This window comes from Sceloporus occidentalis, unplaced genomic scaffold, assembly GCF_023333645.1.
Source record: "Sceloporus occidentalis isolate IW3139 unplaced genomic scaffold, rSceOcc1.0.p SCAF_2, whole genome shotgun sequence".
Lineage (NCBI taxonomy): Eukaryota > Metazoa > Chordata > Lepidosauria > Squamata > Phrynosomatidae > Sceloporus > Sceloporus occidentalis.
Genome location: NW_028316982.1, coordinates 47,387,503 through 47,411,457, shown reverse-complemented (window position 1 = coordinate 47,411,457; position 23,955 = coordinate 47,387,503). Strand labels below are relative to the sequence as shown.

Below are 23,955 nucleotides of genomic sequence, written 5' to 3'. Positions count from 1 at the left end.
TACTCCCAGTTTTGTTTTTTCCACTGATGAGAGCACTTGTGCTCCATAGCTAGGCTTGGAATTCTGTAGGACGGCTGGGCAGCGGTGGGAAGCTAGTGGACTGCATTAAACTGCTCAGCAGAACTTGCAAAAATTACATCCCATACTGATATGTTACCCCCATCCCACTGTTAAAATCAATTTTTTTGCACCCAAATGACCTCCCCAACAATCCCTATAGGCTGTGTGAGGCATTTCTGCCATGTTTAGCCTCACCACCACCACGACCACAATTTTAGGCCCAGGAGAGGCCTTTTCCCCCCAAAACAAGAGGTAGCTGAAAGTCATTACCTGCTTGCTTCCATATTGTTGTTTTTTTAAATTCCTTTCCCAGGACTAACCTTTGCCCACTCCTGCTCTAGGAGCATCAAAACCACTTTCTTCATCTTAAAAACTTTTCAGCAGTGAGCAGTAGGGGAAACTTACAGGCTCCCCTCCCGATAAAAACAAGCATGCGGGGTACACGCCCTTTGACCACCTCTGCTTTAGAAGTGTCGTTTTGAGAAATCCTTTTGTCAGATTTGAAGTCGAAGGCTTTCATGGCCGGAATCCAATAGTTTTTGTGGGGTTTTGGGGCTATGTGGCCGTGTTCTTCCATGTAGCCCAAAAACCCCACAAAAAACTTTTGTCAGATTGTTTGCTTTGCAAATTTGACACCATCTGGCAAAGCAAGATATTGGGGTATAGAGAACTTATATTACAAAAGTATGTTAACATGTAAATCCAAGGACTAAAATGTGCAATGTGCAAGTAACTGAAACGTCTATAGATGTGCATCGAGAGGGGGAGTGAGCAGGCAACAAAAAACAACAAAGAACTGAATGAAAGGGAAATTCAGCTTTTATCGCAGTGATAACAGAGTTTGGCACAAAGGTGATGAAAGGCAAGCCTGGTAGTGCCAAGCTCAGCTGTCAGGTATTGATTGATGCAAATAATAGAAACAACAAGCTAATGCAAAGCAATTACTGATGTACATGGACAGCATGGAGATGGAGTAGGGTGGCAGCACAGCTCTAAGGTTGATTTGTAAACCCAGATCATAGACAGATTTCTTTCAGCTAACCTTCCCTGTATCATGAAACAACATAATGTGGACAACATATGCACACTACAGTCACATGGGATCAATGCAAGGTAGAGAAAAAACTGGAATCTTTGGGGTGGTAAGGGTCTTATCACACTACATGGTTATAGCGCTATATTCCACTTTACCTGCCATGGCAACATCCTATGGAATCCCGGGAGTTGCAGTTTAGGGAGGGGCATTTTGAATTCTCAGCCAGATTGCTCTTACACCTCACTAAATTATGAATCCCAGAATTCCACAGGATGTTTTCATGGTAATTAAAGTGGAATACAGTGCTATAACAGTGTAGTATAATAAGGTTCCATCCCCCTTTATGGGCAGATGGTGTTGGTCCAGAGACAAATATCACAAATTGAATGCCTCAGAGGATGGTAATTGCAAACGCCCTCTAAAGAAACTTGCCAAGAAAACTCAATGATAGGTTTGCCTTAGGCAATGGCCTCACTAGGAGGTGCGGGGGTGCATACTGCACCAGGTGACACCCTAAGAGGGGGTGACACCACTACTCCACAAACATCTGCCTTGTGGCAGAAACAGGCTATGGTATTCACCTGTGTCCCATTAAAATGCTGAAAAGATGGGGTGGGTGGGGTGAGTCTCAGTGGGAAGAGAAAAGAGAGGCCTCAGATATTTTGTTAAAAATATAAAATTTCAAATTTCAAAAAATTAATTTTTAAATTAAAAATCATTTAAAATTTTATTTTAAAAATGCTTTAAAAACATCACATTTTACCATTTTTTTAACTTTAAGCACATGAAACTATGTATATGCAAATACATGCAGGCTGTGCGTATGATATTGTAATGTAAAAGTATAATTTTAATTGTGCTAAGTTGTTTATGTCAGAACTATTAGCATTATATTCAGTGATACATGGGAATTATGATTTATAGGTAACATTAGTACAAAAAACCATTACTAAGGATTTTGTATGGGTGTGGTATGGGAAGAGGTCAATGGGGGGATGACACCATGAATTACTGTACTGGTGACATCAACTCTAGTGATGCCACTGTCCTTAGGTATGCCCTAAGTTGGAAATGACTTGAAGGCACACAACAGCAACAACAACTCCTGTCATCAAAAGTCAGCCTTAAATGAAGACTTACAGAAGAGATAGGAAAAGTGTTGCCTTTGGGCTGCATTTAGCCCCCAACTAAATCAAACTGCAACATCAGACTCCTCCAACCTGCTCTCCTCTCATGCACACAAGCCAAAATTTTATACCAAGGAAGGACAAAGCAGAAATAGACTTCCAGTCACTTGCATGATGGATTTTTGGCAAATTTTCATTTGGAAATGTGGACCCATTTGTAAGTGTGCAGTTGGGGATATTGGCCCTGGTTATAGAAGGCAATGGCAAACCTCTAAACAAATTTTGTCAAGATAGGTTCATCTTAGGATCATCATAAGTCAGAAATGACTTGAAGGCACACAACAACAACATAGGCGTGGGACAGACCGCCAAGAAATGGTGGTGTGCCAGCGCCCATTTTTGCTTCTCAGGGACGGCGCAGCCCCCAAACAGCACGCTGCCACTGTGGAGCAAAAAGAACCCAGAATTTCCAGGTTCTTTGTGCGATGCCGCAGTGACTTTGCAAGTTCGCCATTGGCGCACTTGCGACATAAGTGATGCGTGGTGCCAGGCGGACACCATGTGTCACTTACATCACAATGGTGGTGCCTGTGTACATGGGGCACTGCCATTGTGACGCCGTTGCCACATAGTAGGGTTGCGGGGCGTGCAGTCACTCTGCCCCCGGGAAACCCTACTATGTGTCCAGGCCAGCGCAAAGCACTGGTCTGGATCAGGCCATAGTTGCCCATCAATCTTACAGGAAATAATCCCTCTGTATCCAGTTGAAGTATATATTTGATATTCATAAGGAAGAACTTCAAATATTTGCAAAGGACATGGGCAAATGTATCACTTTGTAATACAGTTGAGAGTTTGCACAATGCATATTTAATTGCTGCTTGCTTTGTGGGAGTAACCCTTGCCGTCTGAAGCAGTACAGTCCTCAGAAGACTAATGTATGCTTTTTAATGAATTTTGGAAGAGACTAGATTTAATCTACAAAGACTATAAGTGAAATATGGTTTAAAGGTTCTAATGAACTATTGTGGAAAAATGAGAAATTATCTTCTCTTTACTTTGACCAAGCGCCCCAGAAGTCCAGAAGCTATATCCAAGTGTTAGCCCAATTAGAATAGACCCATTGAATCAATCAGAATTTACTTATGTCAATTTCATTGACTGAACAGATCTATTTTAGGTGGGGATTAACAAATGAAATTTAGGCCCAACTCTAACAGTACCAATTAAATCCAGATAATATGGAGAGAAGGAATGGGAGAACTAGCTAGGCACTTCATTCCAGTTGACTCCCAAGTCCAATCCAATGACAATAATTCTAGATGTACTTAACTGCCAAATTAGATCATCATGCCCAATCTCAATTGAGTCAGACAGATCAAGAATTAATTTTTTTGGTCAGGAAGGATTCTCTCACTTATACACACAAAAAGTACTTACCTTTTATGCTCAAATGCCCAATGCTCTACACTAGAATAATTAGAGAATGGGTTTTAAAAAGTCAGAAGAAAATTACAGCACACTAGCTACCACCATAGCTAAGAAAAAACTGTCAATATTACTGAAATTGACATTTTCTTTTTAGAAAGAATATCACTCAGGAACACAGAGAGGCAACTTAAACCAGAAGTAAAATAATTTATTATGCTCATCATTTTTCTTAAAAGGTAGAATTTTTTCCCCAGACAAAATATGTAAAGCAGTTAATGATCACCCCATCCCCCAGAATACTGATTCTAAAATTTTCTGAACTAATTTCTGTTCCAACAGAAAACTACAGCCTTGTCCTTTAAACTGTAGTTTTATACAAAGTTAACAAGAGTAATGACTAGTTTAAAGCACGCAGAACCAAATAAGGAAATACTAACTTTATAACCTGAAGAAAAGTAGGTAGAAAATTCAGAAGAAAGGCATACATTTACCAGTTTGATGCAATAGTTACTAAATAACCTGAAAAATGCCCCTTTTCCTTTATAACCTCACACTTCCTGAGCTCTTTAGGTGAAATCAGACAAAAATTTGCAGAAATTTAAACATTGATGCTAACTTTGTTTTGGTGCATACACAAATGATTTGCAACTTCATATTAAAGTAGCATCAAGCATGGTTATAGATAATGAAATCTGTGTTATATGACAGCTATACATGGGGCCACACAATCTATTTCCACATGGCAAACTGAGATGTTATGATAAATTGTAAAGATTTTGAATCTGGTTTTTTTAAAGCATAAGTTAGCATTACCCATTCTAGGCAATCACTGCAAGCACCCTATTGTCTTTCTATGGAAATCAGAATGCAAGAGCTAGTCTGCTTTGGTTTATTACTTGTGCTGGAAGTACTGCTGGGGCTTAAGGTATTCTGATACTGTACAAAGACAGATTGTACATCTATATCTTGAAACATAGAACTGCATCAGTTGCAACCCAATCATGAACAACAAAGGCACCATCTACTACTCTGCAAAATTAAGCACCATCACAGATCCATGATGTTCTATTTAGGGCCAAAGACATCAGACAACATTAATCTAGCAGCACCTTCCTCTCTTATTAAAGAACTACCTTCACACTAGATTTCCACTATTGTTTCAGAACTGAAAGAGATCCCTAGACAAAGAGATGGAACCTGATTAGTGGGTGCTATTGTCAAAAGCCAAAGGCATTCATATACTCTTCTTGTGATTTAATTTCTTCTTTTGTTTCTACCCATAGGCATCTCAGTTAATCATCCTCCAGAAGGGAATAATGCATAAGTTTTCAATAGGAAAGCCTCTTATTTATATTTTGAAGTTAATGAGTAAACTTAAGCACAGCAAAGTATGAATATAAAAAGCAAATGCAATATAAACACACTGAAATCCTGTGATCATAAGTGACCTGAGAAGCTAGCAATGCACAAACAATGGAAGAAGAAGAAGAAGAAAAATAAGCCCATGTTTCTCTCAAGAAGAGAACAAGAGGGATGATGTGGTTGCTGGGATGGGTAGCTGCATCTAGAGAGTACCCCTCACAATCTCTGGCAAATCACTGTGTCAACCACAAAAGTATTTGCAAAATGGTGGATGTGATGACACTTCTTAGCATCTCGTCGATGGATATCTGAGGAGGAAAGAAACATGAAAAAGCCAGATTAAGCTAAGAGCAGCATGAACATTTCATGAAAGAAAGTGTGTTGTGATACACATACACTCAATAAGAGTCAGTTACATGGAAATAAAAGTATGAAGACAACCCTTAATGCAGAAAGCAATGCAAGCCCCTGCCCTGCCACTTGTTTGAAAAACACAAACTAAAAGGCCTTTCTACTATCTAAGATGTAGGAAATGTGGGGCCTACAGTCTGTATGTCATCCCCGTGAATGCTACTGTGAGCTCAAGAGCTGCATGCCATGGGAGAACTGCACTTTTAATCACATAAACTGTCATGTGGAAAGTCCTCTTGACTCATGGAGCTTGTCCACCTTTACTTTAACATCAAATGGTTCACAAAGAAAACAAATTAGAATATAATGAGCCCTCCATATTGGTGGGGATTCAGTTCTGCCTCCCACATAGATGTCAAACAACACGGACAGTTGCACTCCATATTGTTCAATGGCAGCAACATGGACACACACGCGCTGAAGCATGCATGTTTACATCACTGCCACTGAATAACACGGCAGTTGAATTTACATATGTGCATGCATCACAAGGGCCCATTATGTATCTTCAGGATATTTTTATTATTTATTACATAAACAACATTAATGTGATCTTTACAAGAAAAATATCTATAAGTGTAAAAATCACATAATGACAAATAAAATGGGGTTTAAGATTTAATTTTAAAATAATTGCTGACAATACTTTGAGTCATGCTGATTTGTAGAACAGAATTATTTTTGTTTTATTTCCAGCCTTAGCTACTTCACAGTTTTTATCTACAACTCCCCATTTCCTTTCAGAGGCTTATAACATTCCTTATTTACTTATAATGAATAATACAATTAGTTTGCACACAGCCATCAGTGCTGGCTAATTGCAAGCTATTTCCTTCCTTTCTGGAACCAAACTGAGGTACAGAGTAGCAGCCATTTTTAAAATAGTGTTATAGCATTCCAAAATTGTCATCAATGGTTAAAATACAATAATCAACTCTAGCCACACACCCTAAAATAGCTTCTCTAAATTCTAAGCCTACTTGAAGAGTGCAGTACAAATAGCAGCAAAGGCAAAAATAAACAAGGGTCTCCTTACGTCTCCTTGCAGTCCTGCGTTTCAGCCAATAAGCCTCTTTTCCATGGCACAGGAGATAAATAGAAGAACCAAGCTGGTACATGTCATTGACAGGTTCCATCACTATCATCTCCTCCTCGACAATGTAGGTTTGTGGCAGGTATCCTCCATTCTGAAACCACATAATTAACAATTCATAGAAATAATTTCATGAAATTTTTGGTATCGGGGATTCCTTCACACATATAAATAGCCATTATTTTCACTTATTAGAACACTATTTATTTATTTACACATTTGTATGTCCATATTACCTTTCTATAAGAACAATTAAGGAGGTGCATGCAGAACTTATTCTGGTCAGCAAAATCTAGAACATTATATATTTTCCTGACAGTGCAGTCCTAACTTTAAAATGTGTAAAATAGGAGATTAGAACTCATCTGAAAGATCTGCCACCAGAGCAATCTGCAGATACCATGGCTCTGCTGGGTAGCAGAAGCAGGGACGTAGCTAGGATTTTAGGAAGGGGGGGTGGGTTCCAGACTAAGTTTCACCACTATAATGGGGCTTGGGTGTGGCGGCGCAGCAGCACACACCATTCATTTTTCTAATGCAAGGGGGGGTCCGGACCCCAAGAACCCCCTCCCCTTGCCTACGTCCCTGGCAGAAGAGCCAGAAAAGGGGCAGAGAAGGGATGGGGCAACAAATGGAATTGAGTTAACACTGGATCTGAATTTACACTAGCCCTGGGACACAGCCACCATGCAAACACAATGTTAGGCCAGGACCAGGGTTGAGTTTCAAGTAATTTCCAATCCATATGCTAGAGAATCTTTGGATTTATCACAACTTCAGGAGCCTGCTGTTAGTGCAGCTATATATGGGGAGGGGCTTCTTGGGGTAGGTTTATGGGGATGGGGCCAAAGGGGCAGTCTCCCTCCCATGCCTTCCAAGTACAGCAGGGACTCAGAGGCAGGCTTCCCATCCCACCCCATACCTTCCAGCAGGGACTCAAAAGGCAGCTGGGGGTGACAGTGGCACACTGACCCTCCTTCTCTGTCTTGGGCTTTCTCCCCAGAGAGGAAGCCCTAGACAGAGCAAGCTGCAAGGGCACGTGTGCGACCCTCCTGTCCCAAAGGGAGGCCCCCCCAACTGGGTGTCACCCCGCTTCTGGGCATCACCCTGTGCGGTCCACGCCCACTGAACCCTCCCCCCCCAGTGACACTACTGATCTAGGTAACTGTTCCATATACTGTATAAGACTGCTACTAGTTATGATTGTGACAGGAACTAAATAGTGGACACATAATACTGTTGTATTTTTAATCAGCAAGCTACCCTGAAAAATCAGCAAGATACCCTGAAACAGTATAGAAGTATTTCAAATGAAAAAGCAGACACTCATCCGAATGTAAGGCCATGAATACATTAAGCAGCCTCTAATCAGCAACATGGCCCATGAAATCCAGAACACATATTTAGTTATGAGATTTATATCCTGCCTTTCTCCCAAAATGGGATTCAAGGTGGCTTGCTTGGCTTGCTTGCCACAATCACATAAAGCTACAATCACATAAAAGTGACACATTCATTCAACCAGCAGAATGGTCCCAGATGAAGAGAATGTACCTCAAAGAGTAAGCAAGCAAGCCAACTAATAAACACTTTCCTCTTCCACTTCCTGGTCTAATAATTGATTATCTTCTGACAGATTACAAAATTGAAGGAGAGCAGAACATTTTAATATACTATTATGTTGCTGTGCTAATGTGGCAAGCTGAATCAATAACCTCTGACAGAATACCGCTGTCTCAGACTATTATTGGGAATCCTTAGAGGCTAACATAACAGTTCTATAAAAATCAAATTGCCTACATTTAAGGAGGAGACAGATTGAAATTAATTGGCAATACAATTACTGGCAATATGTATGCTACAAATCCAAGGTTGGAGGGATCAAATGTATTGTATATCTGTTACAATACCAAGTGAGGAGGTGAGACAGTATTTTTATTCATCAGGCCTTTAGGTACAAGCATCTACACAAGCAACAGAATTTCACCATCATGACTCTGTGGCTGTAACTTGTGTTCATCTGACCCGTTAGTGTTAGCTCTATTGCTAGTGGCTCTTTATTGCTGTATCGTATTGTATTGCATGCATTGTATTACTTTATACTCTGCTCTCTTCCCAAAGCAAGAACTATAGGCAGCGTATATGATAAAAAGAAATGCAAATAAAAGCACGTGCATAAAATATGTTTTAAACATCATTAAACCAGCCCTCCCTGGAGAATTCTGGTATTCTCGATAGGCCTTACATTCAAGCCAGAAACCAGCTTAGCTTCTGACATCAGATGAGATCAAGTGTGTTCAGGGTGGTATATTGATTTGTGTGTATTTGACACACAAATACAATGGTGCTTGTGATGGAAGGAGGCCTATCACTGTCAGACAGGTTTCTTTAGAGAACTAATAGGAATGTGGTAAATTCAGTATTAGTGTTTTATCAAATGTATTTGTATTATTGTATTGTTTTATTGATGTGATCACACCTCGATCCTTGGGAGAGGTGGAAAATATAAATAAACATTATTATTATTATTAGTTGCAAAATAATTATTACCACAAATCCAGAGATCTGCCATAATGATTTTAAAGCAGAAGTGGACAGAGTGGACAACTTCCAGGAGCTGGTATGTATGTGTCTCTGTGTGTGGCACATCAGCTAAGTCCAAAGAATGTGGTGTTTAACAAGAAAGGCTAAAACGCATTACTCATGTACCTTCATATTAGTCAGCAGATCCTGGAAATCCTGAGGCGGCAACACATTGGTGGTATTCAACTCAATGACATAGCATTTATCCAGAAGTAGATCATGATAGGCAGTCATCCCCTGAAACCAAAGTAGACAAAATGGACTGAAAGCTAAAATAACAATCTGGGAATAGATATAGAATCATAGAATGATCAGAGTTGGAAGGCATTGCAAGGGCCATCAAGTCAAATCCCCTGCAATGTTAAAGCAGTCCTGAGAGATAGCCATCAAGCCCCTATTTAAAGACTTTCAATGATGGAGGGTCCACCACTTTCCATGTCAGTCCATTCCATTGTTCAACTGCACTTACTGTTGGGAAGTTCTAATGGGACCCACTGGACCTAAACAGAGTTAATGCTTCTTTGTCATTACCCTCCAATTTCTTCATATAACACAAAATTTTCATACTTGATGCAGTCTCTTCTTGAAGGCTCCCTTCATTTGGGATATTTTAATTATTATTTTTCTCTCATGCTGCTGTCTTCCATTAGGGTAACATGTTTTGGACTGTGTATCAAAAGTGAGTGGAGACAAAGCAGGTACAACCAAGACACCTCTGTTTCTCTCCTTTTCTCTCCTTCTGCCATGCCTTTTCTCCCTCAGGTGTCCTTTTTGAGTGGGAATGCCAGTGAAAAAGGTATGAGCCATATGCGCTGCAATAATAAGGGTACCTCATCCCAAGAAAAGAAATGGGAAATGGGCATGGGAAGAAAACCAACAGGTTCGCTTGACCTCCCAGGAATATGGCACCTTTTCACAGGATCAAGAAATCATAGTGTTGGAAGAGACCTCAAGGACCATCCAGTACAACCCCCTGCCATGCAGGATCTCACAATCAAAGCACCTCCAAACAGATAGCCTCCCAGCCTCTCTTTAAACACGTTACAAAGAAGGAGACACCACCACATTCTGCGGGAGTGTTTTCCACTGTTGAACAGCTTTTACTGTCAGGAAGTTCCTCCTAATGTTGAGGTGGAATCTCTTTTCCTGCAGTTTGCATCCATTGCTCTGTGTCTTAATCTCCGGATCAGCAGAAAATAAGCTTGTTCCATCTTCAGTATGATATCCCCTCAAATAGTTAAATGTATCGCCTCTAATCTTCTCTTTTTTTTCTTTTTTGTGTCTTTTGCCCCTGAAAACAATAGGAAAAAGGTATTTGGGGAAAAAGAGATATTTTGGCCTGCACTGGTCAAGGTGGCAATGGCAAAGTAATAGCAGGAGATAAAATGTCTGAAGACACTGTGATGGCAGTGAAAACAGCAGCAAAAACCATCTGCCTCAGAGGAGAAAATTATCTCTACCAACCCTCTATCACTACTATGTACCACTATAGAAAAATGCCTATGCTGCCATAACAGACTGTTATGCAGGCCTAGGTCACCAAGACAATCACAGCCACATTAATAAGGCCATCCACAGACAATAACCTGATGGCCCCAAAGGAATCTCACTGTTCTTTCAGAGGACCCCTTCCACCTGGACTTATGTCTATGGCCTGCATAATGATCGAGGAAGATCTGAAGATGTGACAATCCTAGATTTCTTCAGAAGGTTTTACTTGATTGTACACTTTGGGCTTACATTGTTTGCTCTTTTGGCAGCCACAAAGCAGGAGCATCATGTTGTTGACATCAAGGGTGCAGCTACAGTGAAGCATAATAAGGAGAGCATTGCCCCTCAAATAAGAAGTCTGCCCTCTCCCAGTTAAATTAGTCTTCAGTCCCCAAATTTCGAGCATTGCAAGAATTTAAAACTTCATGCAAGCATTTAGAAGTACACTGTAGTCACTCAAATAAAAATGGGAGGCAAAGTAACCAAGCAAATGAGAACTGAGCAAATATGAATTCTAGGTGTGAATGATCTTAAATATCTCATTCTCTGCAATGTTAGAAATTTGGAGACTGAATGCAATTTTCATTTGAAGAATAAGAATTCTTATTGTAGGAGGGAAAGCCTGATTTGCACCTCTCTAGCTACATTCTGGCTGACAGTGAACTCAGGTCATGGATTTAAAAGGCCATCTGTTCATATATTGTTGAATGCAGTTTAATATGGAGTCAAATTACACTTCTACTGTGTCGGTAAAGTATGTGATTTGAACTCTTCCCATAGATCTTTCCTTGTGATTAGGAGAGTTTTGTATTTTAGTTTACTGGTTGTTACTGGATTCGTCGTGGCTCAGCCCTTCCTCTGCAGCCAATTGCTCATTCCTTACCTGCTGAAAATCATGGATAATACTGGCAGGATCACTTTCATCCAAGGGTGGCACTGGAACATTGATCCATTCATAATGCTCCTCAAGATTAATTCTCACATCTTCACGTAGCTTCAACTGTCCCCCTAACTGTGAGGTGGAATAGTAGTCAGCGTAGATCGTCTGACATTCCCAAGGTATGTCATCTTCATCAATCTGTGAAGAGGTAAATAAAAAGATAGGCACAAAGATATAAATGCATGTCAGTACTCTGGCCTTAGTTACAAAAAGTCAGGGGGAAAGCTCTCCGGCAGAATTAACAATGCAAGAAGCTGCCTTTCACGTTGTCAGATTGTGGTCCCATCAATTTCAATGAGAATGAAGTCAAATTAATTTAACTGTCTTTTATGGTAAGGCTTCAAAAATCTAGCTTGACAGTGGTTGGACTATGTCAAATGAAGTCTCAAAGGAGGAAGGAAACAGAACTGTGCAAAACTTTCTGTATCTAGCAGTCCCAATGACTAATGATAGCAAAACGGTGAGCTATTTTACAAAATATGAGCAATTTGGAACAGGTAACAGAATCAAAGGCCTGTTACAGACTGCCAAAATAAAGCTGCTTCGAGTCTCTTTGGAGATATGCTATTTAAATGATGCATGCATCCTAAGAATCCGGAAGCTGCACCAAAGCTGCACTCCAGTGCTTAGGAATGGAGTGTGGCTTTGGCACGACCTCTGGACTCTTAGGACCCATGCATCATTTAAATAGCATACCTCCAGAGAGACCCGAAGCAGCTTCATTTTGGCAGCCTGTAACAGGCCATAGTTACTTTCATTTTCTCCATACAAGCCTGGCTTGGTTCTGAATTCCTCAAGAGAAGTTCTTCTCTCTAAACCGAAAACCAAAGTACCACCTCTTTCACGGAAATGTCTGCTGAGGATATGAGACAGGACGTTCTTGGCGATTGTCTCTAGACTCTGGAATTCTCTTTCTAAGGAGACTCTCTGGTGACTTTCTGTTGGCAAGCAAAGTATTCCAACAGCCATGTGAGAACTGAATAGTTTTAAAGAAAGAGCTTTATGAAAGAAAGGAACTGTTTTAATTGTAGTCTTTTCAAACTGCTTTCTATTTTTTTAAATGTATGGTTTGAGTTGTTTTTAATGTTATTAACAGAATCGTTCCATTTTTGTATGTTTTAACTGCATTGCATTTGTTTTAACTTGTAAAGTAGTTTGATTCCTAGAATAAAGGCATGACATACATAAAGAAGATGATAATGAAGATGAGGAGGAGAAAAGGGGGATAAGAATAAGACGATTATGTCATCTAGTTCTGGATCACAATCAACAGGTTGGATCCAGGTTAGGTTAATTTTATTTTATTCTCAGTGAAATCAATGAAATTGCACAACAACCCACTGATCTCAACTGGACTGAAATAAAATAAATTTAAGTTACAGCAGTTGGATACCCCTTTAACAGCCATGCCTCCATCCTATGTAATTTGTCTGGAATGCTTGAAAGCATCTATCTTTATCCCACACCTGTTTTTATGTTCATCATTTATTTTTCTCCCTGCAGATACTCTGTGCAAATGTTCACCTGGACCCCAACAGTGGAGAAAATCAGTTTGGCAAGGGATTATAAGTGCAAAAAAAATTAGCCTCTTCTCCCTCCACAAAACAGCAGCATTATCGACCTGATTAAAAAACAAAAAAGAAAAAGAAAACAGAGGTGGTGAACATTGGCCCTCCAGAGTTTTGAATCTTCAATTGTCACCAGTTCCATTCAACACAGCAAATGGCGAAACATTGTCCGCTGCTTTTTTCAAACATTGAACTGTTAGGAACTTTAGTATGTAGAGAGATCTTGTAGCACCTTTGAGTATAACTAAAAGAAAGAAGTTGGCAGCATGAGCTTCCGTAGACTTCAGTCTACTTCCTCAGATTTTTTTGTAGAGTGGAAGCCATGAACAGACATATATATGCCATGGGTATATGAGAATGTCAATTCAAATTCAAAATCCTTTGAGTATGGAAATGAAGTAGAAAGTCCAGTTTTAGTGATGGTCATTTATTAGGAGCTTGTTATACAAGTTTTAAAACTGTGTGCATATTGCTCCCGCTGCCAGTCAAGTATGTTTAAGAATGAGCTGCCTTTCAGTTTCATTTGAAAAGAATTATGTGTAATTTCCAAGTAGGCACATTCTTTATTCAACAAAGTTAGTGCAACAAAAAGTTTCATCTTACCTAATTTCCTGATTTCCTGCTTTTTAGGACCAAATGGGTACATCTCAAAACTTGGCCTCTCAACTACAGTGCGCCTGTGCCATACATGGGTGCAGTATACGTGGCTTCCAATTTACGTGAAAGCCATGCACCAATTAAAGCAATGGCACACATGCCCGTGGTGCACATGCTGCCCCTGAGCTTGCGCCCCATTGTTTTTAAATGGGGCATGAGCATACATGGATTTCCCCTTACACAGGGGGAGACGGAACGGATCCCCTGCATAAAGGGAGGGCCCACTGTATTTAGTTTATTGCTTCAATTTCTACACAGCCCTGTTCGTAATATAAGTGCAGAGCAATGTGGTATAGTGGTCTGAATCCTGAACTAGGGCTTGAATCCCCTATTCAGTTATGGAAACCCACCTTGGACAAGTGACACACTCTTAGTCTCGGAGAACGGCAATGGCAAATTGCCTCTGAATAAATGTTGTCAAGAAAATCCTAGAATAAAGACACCATAACTTGGAAGTGGCTTGAAGGAAAACGACAAAACTAGTCTCTAGTAATCAAATGGGAAGCTATGGATATTTGCCCAGGAATGTACTAAGAAGAGACCAAAGCCCACGTTCTTGAAAATTACCCTCACAAATTTATGCAATAGTTGGGAAATATATTGCACAAAGAAACCAACCAATTTGAGAAAAGAGGGTCAAATAGGCATAGTCACATCTGTTTTGAATTTGACTTATTAAATACTTTGTAGTCCTCCAAAAGGCAGATTACTGTCAACAAGAAACCATGCTATGCAGGCAACACAATCCCCATCCCTGGGTTAGTAGATTACAGTTTTCTCCTGGATAAACAAGGCTGTGTGGAGGAAGAAACAGATGTGTGGCCTAGTGATAACACTGGAGAGGAAACGAAAACAGGTCACAAGAGGGGACATGTACGGGCAGTGAGTTTGGAACAGACAAATAAACCTGTAGAAGACTCAGAGAGAGAAACCTGTTTTAAAAATATAATGAATTTATCAAAGGTTCCTATTCTGCTGTCTCATTACAACATGGGGGTGACCTACGTTCTAGAAAGTTATGTCAGCAAAGCTCAAACTCTGGTCTATAAAGCTGTCTGAGTACAGCCATGGCACCAAACTGTACACCTGCTATCCAAGGACAAGCTTAGATAAATATAGACAAACTATCACCAGAGGCTTGGCCAGCTGGAGATGAATTGGTGATTACATGTTGTGATGTGATGTGTTCGATCTTAACAGCGTATGTCTGCAGAACCATGTCCCACTCCTTTCCACTCTCCTCTGTTCCTCCTACCCTCATTCAAATTTCTGTCACATCTTACCCGAGACAGTGAAAGCTCACATGCATTTTATACCCTTTTAGTTGGCCTAATAAAATTATTACTCTAATACTGTATTGATTTCAGAATAACTATTATGACAGTTTAAAGAAAACTTTTTGACTAGTCGTCAGGAACATATAACAGGAACATATGAGTAAACAGTCCTGCCTTTCATACTAGGTCCAACTGTTTGCCCATCTATTCCAGAACTTGGAAAAGTTACTTTTTAGACTACACCTTCCAGAAGCCCCAAGCCAGAGGCTGGGAGCTGTAGTCCATGCTAGCTTTTCAGCAATTATATTCTGAGTGATAGTGACTCTCCAGAGTCTCAAGCAGAGATCTTTTCTGTCATCTGATCTTTTTAGCTGCAGAAGACAAGGATTAAGCCTGAGGCAAAATGTAGTTCCTCACCTTCACTCTTCACTGAGAGTCAGAGGAATTTCTGAGCACTGCTGAAAAAGAATGCTGGACCAGATGGACTTGGGATACAAAAATGGGGGGTTCTATGTTGTTGTGACTTAAAAGGAAGAAAGGTCACTAGCCTTAAGCATGATGGTAGGCGACAGAGAATTGCTTCAGGACCAGTACTGCAGCTGAGGGCAGTAACAATTCACATGAGGGGTATAGAGAGATATGGCAAATAGCAATTAATGATAAGTTAACTAGTGAAATTAAGTTTAGAAGAGGAATAATCAAGAGAAATGATTTCGAAGCAATATGGAAAACATTTGTACAAAAAGTTTTAGGAAAAGAAGGAGGTGTTTTACCACCAGAGGAAGAGTTACAATTCTGGAGATAGAGTAATAAGAAGATAGGCTCGGGTGATGGGGAGCACTTGGGGGAAGGGGGGAATTATGAAAAATATATGATGAAAAGAAATATGAATTAAAGTTAGATAAAGCAGTAAAGAATGGAATATAAAGGTATATATTATATGTATGGGGAATATAATGTAAAAGTTTTTTTTATATATTATTGTAAGGTGAATTTAATCAATATTTTGTTTTATCAATTTATTATAATAACATTTATTAATTAAAAAATTAAATAAAGAAAAAACAATTCACATGAGGAGGGAGCTAACTGAAGATGAAGAAGAAATGAGAGGTTTGAAGTTTATAAATATAAAATGGCTACGCTCATGCTAAGAAATAGGAACAGAGGCTAGAAATGCCACGTAGACAAGCTCTGCGTAAACAGCAATGCTTCACTTGAATAGTAAGACCATTGGCAATTCTGCTCTTTGCTCTCCCCCTCCCCTATCAGTTTCATGTAGCTTAATCACAAAGCTATTTTTGACAATTAGCAGTTTCTGCAGAGACACCTGGTTATCTCGCTAGCAAATTTTGAAATTAGCTCATGAACTTTTGAATCTTTTTTTGACAATTCTTGATCACCCCATGACTAGGTAGGAAGTATAACCCAAATTAGGAATTGGCTATTCTGCTTCTGTAATTGGCTTATGCTAAGGCACAGATAGACAGAGAAAATGTATAAGTATGTAACTCAAACAAGGGAGGTTGCGGCAGTCTTGGTATCGCCATTCAGGCGTGCTGTCGCCCTGCGCAGAAATAAAGCGTTTTAACCTGGACCATCTCGGACTCCTGACTTCTTCTTTGTGCCGGATAGCTCAAGGACCCCTCCCGGTCTGGTGGGGTTAGAGTCCCCGCTACATTTTATTGGTTCCCTGACCGGGAACCGAGCTGTCCTAGCCTAGATTTCAGGAGGAGGTTTTAGCCTCACCCCACCGACACGTCTTCGGCGGACGACAGTGATCTCTGTGCGACGAGAGGGGGCCCCTGATTTTAGACTGTTGGCAGTTCTCGTGCCGTCCTACGCAGTCGTCCCGGTGGAAGGTGCCGACTATTTTGGCCAGATTAACCGCTTCAAGGGATCGGTGCACCGAGGAGGAGGCAAGTATAAAAAGGAATATGTTGGATTTGTACTGGGGTGGAAAAGTTATTTACTAAGGAAGTCTAGACAATAATAGGGAAAATCCTAAGGTAAACAGCTGTTATAAGTCGGGACTGGTGAGGGTGCCCCAAGAACCAGTTTCCCGCAATGGGTTTAAGTCAGTCTAAGGGCAAAAACCCTTGGATTACAGGTTATTGAAATTCTGATACAGGTGTTAAGACAGACTAGTGAGGGTGCCCCAAGACCTAGTCTGTAAAGGGAGGAAAAAGTTCAAAAAACAAGACGTCTTTGGATTGTATGCTAGCAAACTTTGGAGAAAAACACATTTCGGCAGGCACCGAAAAACAGGGAAGTTGAAATAAACAAGAAAACCTTTTGTATGTTAGAGTGGCCACTTTTCCCTTTAGATTTCCCCTGGCCAGTTATTGTGTCCTTGGACCTAGAACTTAAAAAGAAAATGTTAGCCTTTACAAATACCATCCAGATCAATATTATTACTACACTAATACAGGGTACAATATTGTAAAAGAAAATCTGCCATGGACAATGTTGCATGGTAGTTAAAACAGAAAAACCTAAGGAGGAGGCTATAAAATAATTACCATACAATGAAGAAACACCACTAATCTGTTTTGATGAGGAAATGCCCCCATTGGAAGGGGAAGAAGAAGAAAGGTAAAAGAATAAAATTGTTACCAGATCCAGTTGTTGTTGATGAAAAGGACATTTCCAAATACGACAGCCGAGTCACATACCAGCATGTCCCCTTTACCAGTAGTGACCTTTTAAATTGGAAAACAAGCAGGCCACCATGGTCTGAGGACCCGACTGGCATGTCCACCCTAATTGAAGGGATCATGGGTACTCATATACCTATTTGGTTAGATATTCAACAATTGCTAAATGTCCTCCTAACCCCAGAAGAGAAAACCATGGCATTAACTCAAGCCAGAGAAGAAAATAACACCCCCTTTTGTCAACCTATTGGAAGAGACTAAAGTTTATACAATCCACTGAATAGATTATGAATTCTAAATGCTCCTGGATGCCCATGCCTTTGAAACAGACTTTGCCTGAAAACTAGAAATTGGTGATGAAATTTGAAAATGCCTCTCTGAGGACTGTGTTAAAGTTAAACAGAAGATAAATCCCAGGGGTGTGAGTAAAAGAAAGATTAAAAGCCTGGAGTGTTTAAAAGAAAAATGGGTATTAGAGTAATTTAAAAACACCCAAATGGACTGTGTGTATCATGTAAGAAGAAAAATCACATTAATAAAATACCAGTTTGTGTGAAAAACACTCTTGTTAAAGAAAAATATAATCCCAATCTGTGTAAATTTAAAGGAAGAATTATTATTATTATCATTATTATTAATTTTTATTTATAAAACACTGTAAATTTACATAGTGTTATACATATCATGTACAAACAACAAACTTCCACAGATTGAGTTAGGAAACAAATGAGTTTTGTTATCCTAAAGTAACAGAGAACCTGAATACAGAGCAAAACAAGCCAGAGGGACTTGAGACTTGCAGAACAACCATATTTAAAGAGTAAAGACAGGTTTGCAAAGTTATGCAGTCTACATGAAAGAATCAAGTAAAAGAAGAGAAGTTATTACTCACAAAAAGTCTTTGGATTGTGGAGATACAGGCTGAGGAAGGATGTATGTATGGAAATCCTGAGAGAGGAATCCTGGAGCACAGTCAGCCAGAAAAATAAGTAAATAAATAAATCCATTAAGTGGAGGACAATGAGGAAATAAATGAAATAGGATTGTTAACAGCTTTTTGGAAAACTTTGTTGAGCCGTTGAAAAGGAGAAGTTTCCTTCTAGAGAACGAAGCCTTCCCCTCCCCCCTCTTTTTCTTGCCAGTGGAGGATGAGAGATACTTTCACTTCCTCAAGGCCAGAGATAAGAGAATGTGTGTGCTACAGAGGGATACCCTGAAAGTGAACACTGGAGGCACTAGAGAGTTAACAAAGAGTTCCAGAGCATAACAAGAGTGCCATTTTAATGAAAAAGGAGATTAAGTTACCATTGCAGAATAAGAGATCAATTTTAACTGCATTTGATACAGCAGCAACAACAACAATAAAACTAAAGAGAGACATCTTGCTAAGTTGAAAGAGTCTGAGAAGGGTTTCTAACAAAGAAAAACATTTCCAGACTTTAAAGAGTTTTTCAGTTCTTGATGCAATTTTTTGCTTTTTAAACTTTTGTTGTTTATGAAAACTTGATATTCAACCACTTTTGAGAGTATTTGGGACTGTTTGAATTTTGAAGTTTGGAGAAAAGGATACTGTTTCATTATTTTAGCATTTTTGAGCTTTGGAGGTTGTGATCCTGAGTGAGTTTTGGGAGAAAGAGGAAATAATAGAAGTACGAGCTTTACCTAAAGGGACATCTGTTCAAAAGGGCAGAATTGATTGTACTAACACGAGTTTTAAAGTTGGGAGAAAAGAAGAAACAGTTAACATTTACACAGACTCAAAGTATGCATTTTTAATGCTTCAAGCACATGGGGCAATTTACAAAGAAAGAGGACTATTAACATCTTCAGGACATCCTATTAAGAATTCACAGGGGATCCTGGCTCTATTAGAAGCAGTATGGAAGCCTAAAAAGATAGCTGTGATGCATTGTAAAGGACATCAATATGGGGATGATCCAGTTACTAAAGGAAACAGAAAAGCTGACACAGAAGCCAGGTTGGCAACAAAACAAAACCCACCAGAACAGATATACTACATGGACATTCAGGATATAATCCCAGAAAAGGTGTCATACACAAAAGAAGAAAAGGAATGGGCAATGAAGGAAGGGGCAGCTGAACAAGGAGGATTACTTATTCTACCTAACAATAAGATATATGTACCAGCAATTCTAGGATGGTGTTTGGTGAATAGAACTTTAAAAGGGACAATCGGAAGAATGTGTAAAGAGACAGGATTGACATGGGTGCAGGTTTTGCCTATGGCCTTGTTTAAGGTCAGATGTATACCTACTAGGTTGTTGGGCCTGTCTCCCTATGAGTTGGTCTATGGTAGACCTCCATTGGGTGTAAAACAATTACAGGGAGATTTGACACAGTTGGGGAGACAAGGATTGATAAATGAAGTACAAGTGTTGGGGTCAGTGTTATAAAAATTGCATAAATATGTGGGAGAAGCAAGATACCCTTTCCCTTTTACTGCTCTGCATTCCTTCTCCCCAGGTGAATCTGTATGGTTAAAAGACTGGAAAGTTACCCCATTGGCACCAAGGTGGAAAGGACCTTATGTGATATTGCTGACCACTCCAACTGCTGTAAAATTTAAAGGTGTAAAACCCTGGGTTCACTATACCAGAATCAAAAAGGACCACACTTCAAAAGACCCTGAGTGGCAGGTGCAGTCCAACAAGGACAATCCCTTAAAGGTAAAATTCAAAAGGTTCCAGGTTCCAGATGGAGGAGAGGGCAGCATCGTGACGGGAGCCCCCTCTCCAGGGTCAGGGGACCACGCCCCGCCCTGAAGCAAGGGAGGGACCACTGGCCGAGAGTGGTCCTGAAAGAATGAAGGGACATTATAAAAATACTCAAGTCACAAGCTCACATGTTTCACAGTTCAGCACATGATTATGTATTGTTATGATGTTTGTATTTCCCATAGGGTGTGATGGAGGATGGGGACAAAACAGATTTCATCAAATAGTGAATAACATCTCTAAGGAATTCAACCAGAGCAGTTGTTGGATGTGTTCACATGGCCCCTCACACCATGGTCAGGGGTGGCCAGTTACCGTCTCAGCAACTCTAAATTTGACAGGATGGAATATAACCAGGGTATATTTTGGAGTAGGAGCTCCCTCGACACTCGATAAGGCACAATTTTTATTAGAACAAAATGATAGACCCCAGGCAGCTTTATGTGTTCGCCATTATCAGCAGTCAGAGATGGTAGGAAAAAAAAAAAACAATATGGATGGGGAACCTAAGTATGGGATATGGCTCCACTATGCTACTAAGACGTGCAAACTTGGGAGACTATGATAAATGCAATCTCACTGTTCATTTAAACAGTAGCAAAAGTTGCACAGGATTGTCCTATCCCTTGAATTGCTCCAGCCAAGGTAAACCCACTCTATTTGGACAGATCGGAAGTCGTACGCTTTTGGGGGCCCTGAGCAGACAAATGGGACCACTTGCCGATCCAGGTAATTGGATAGGAGGACTGCCCCCGGGTGTATATTGGGTCTGTGGACAATGGGCAGGTAAAATATTACCACCTGTGTGGAATGGTACCTGTACTGTTGGGACCCTTATGGCTGGTGAGCTAAGGTTCCATCCACAAGATCAACCCCTAAAAGCCTGGGATCGACAATTTAGTTGGCATAGACATATGTTAAGGAAAAGGGCATATGATGAAAAATATGGATATGACCCTGATAATACCTACCTCACTGGAGGAGAGAAATTTGCAGCCATTATAGCACCTCGGTTAGGGGTAGCTTGGAATATAAAACAGCTCAGAATATTGTCATACCAAATGGAAAGTCTAGCCAACCAATCTGCTGAAGGATTGGAGACTCTACAAAGAGAAGTAAACTCATTGGCAGAGGTTTTGGTCCAGCATAAAATTGCATTGGACTACTTACTGAGTCGAGAAGGAGGGTTATGTATGTGGCTAAATACTACTTGTTGCCATTTTATTAATGAAAGTGGAGAAATTGAGACGGATGTAGAAAAACTGCACAAGATAGCAGAAAATGTGAGAAAGACATACCAACCAACCAGTGATTGGTGGTCATGGATGACATCCTGGATACCAAATCTGGGATGGGTAAGAGGTATGGTTGTAACAGGATTGTTAATATTGCTAATAGGTATTGTCATTTGCATGTGCTTACCATGTTTAACGCAGTATGTTCAAAATGTGACAACAAAGATGATAAATACTTCTGTAGCTAAAGAAATGGTAATGTTAAGTTCCTACCAAAAGATCCCCAATACAGGTGATACTTATGGAGATGTAGAGAGAAATGTACCAGAGGAAAATGAATACAGAAACTCCAGCAGAAGGAATAAAGCTGTTACTTGTTAACACAAGTAACAAGAAAAAGGGGGGAATGAGAGGTTTGAAGTTTATAAATATAAAATGGCTACGCTCATGCTAAGAAATAGGAACAGAGGCTAGAAATGCCACGTAGACAAGCTCTGCTTAAACAGCAATGCTTCACTTGAATAGTAAGACCATTGGCAATTCTGCTCTTTGCTCTCCCCCTCCCCTATCAGTTTCATGTAGCTTAATCACAAAGCTATTTTTGACAATTAGCAGTTTCTGCAGAGACACCTGGTTATCTCGCTAGCAAATTTTGAAATTAGCTCATGAACTTTTGAATCTTTTTTTGACAATTCTTGATCACCCCATGACTAGGTAGGAAGTATAACCCAAATTAGGAATTGGCTATTCTGCTTCTGTAATTGGCTTATGCTAAGGCACAGATAGACAGAGAAAATGTATAAGTATGTAACTCAAACAAGGGAGGTTGCGGCAGTCTTGGTATCGCCATTCAGGCGTGCTGTCGCCCTGCGCAGAAATAAAGCGTTTTAACCTGGACCATCTCGGACTCCTGACTTCTTCTTTGTGCCGGATAGCTCAAGGACCCCTCCCGGTCTGGTGGGGTTAGAGTCCCCGCTACAGAAAGACAGCAAGAAAATTAGGATGAGACACATAATGAGATATACAAAGAAAAGGAAGAGGAAGAGTTTTACTTTTAAAGAACAGGTGTCTGACTTTGATGTGAGGAGAGATAAAAAAACTTGTTACAGGACAAGGGCGGAAGAAGAGGGCAAATAATGAAGGGATGGGACAATATGGTGGACCAACATGAATCTTGATAATCCCAGGAGCCAAAAGATTATGTATAATATTTCTGCTTCATACATACCATATCTAAAGCAGTAATGGAGTCAGTAAAAGAGAAATATCTGTAGATATACATGGATGTCAAAATCAGGCCAAGAAGTAACAGCATCAGGATCATAGTCAAGTAGAAGACACGGCTGAGAGATTTCTGGTTCTGCATTGGCAAGGCCTGCTGCTCCTGTTCAAAGCAAAGAGACAGGACTACCAGTCAAATGGGATAATGTGATAGCCACTTAAACACAGATAAAGATTTTTTTTAATCCTATTGGGAATGCAGGATTTCCAGAAGAAGAGGAATAGTTGTAAGTAAAACCTTCCAGAAAGTTTGCTTCATATGGTGAAGAACAGGCCCTTGAAGTTTTGATATGGGTGAATATGTGTACAGTGGTACCCCGGGATACGAAAGCACCGCCTTACGAAATTCCCGGGATACGAAAAAATCCCATAGGAAAAAACTGTTCTGGGTTACGTTTTTTTTTTCGGCTTACGAAAAAAATTTTTGGTGCTTTTCGGCGCTATTTCGCACGAAATCGCGGCTTTTAGCGCTAGCGCCTATGGCTTTTTCGGGTTGCGAAATCTTTCGGGTTACGAAGGGCTCCGCGGAACGGATTAATTTCGTAACCCGGGGTACCACTGTATATACTAAGCAGTGGGGAGGAAAAGGAGGGGGGGAGGAATTTGTTTGTTTGTTTAATGGACTGACTGATTTCTATGCTGCCTTTCTCCCAGAAAGGGACTCAAGGCAGCTCACAGATAAAATCATTTAAAATAATTTACAATTAAAAAAATATAAAAATAAAATAAGTAGCAGTCTGAAAAAAATTACACATATTCTCTGTACATATAATGACTAACCAGTTGCCTTTTATGGCAACCATACTATTTTGAATCTGTTTTAAAGTATGATTTTAATTGGTTTTAATTTTCTTGATATTTAATACTATTTTAATCTTTGTATATTTTTAACTATCTGTGTTTTATTGTATTCTGTCTTTTGTAAGCTGCCTTGAATCACAGCCTGAGAAAAAGGTGGGATATAAATAAGGGGTTGGACGAATGGATGGATGGAATGTTAGACTATAAAGG

The 23,955-nt window shown here is 39.9% G+C and overlaps 1 protein-coding gene across 1 annotated transcript in view; it reads right to left on the bottom strand.

Annotated features, from left to right (window-relative positions):
* Positions 1-3,841: 3,841 nt before the first annotated feature.
* Positions 3,842-23,955, bottom strand: part of LOC149318237 (integral membrane protein 2C-like) — a 33,390-nt gene continuing 13,276 nt past the window's right edge. The window contains exons 2-6 of the mRNA XM_089509278.1: positions 22,892-23,047; positions 11,478-11,672; positions 9,230-9,340; positions 6,464-6,614; positions 3,842-5,324 (exon numbers count right to left, since the gene is read on the bottom strand). Of these exons, the coding sequence (XP_089365404.1) occupies positions 5,233-5,324; positions 6,464-6,614; positions 9,230-9,340; positions 11,478-11,672; positions 22,892-23,047 (705 nt within the window). The 3' untranslated portion in view covers positions 3,842-5,232. The remainder of the gene's footprint in view (positions 5,325-6,463; positions 6,615-9,229; positions 9,341-11,477; positions 11,673-22,891; positions 23,048-23,955) is intronic.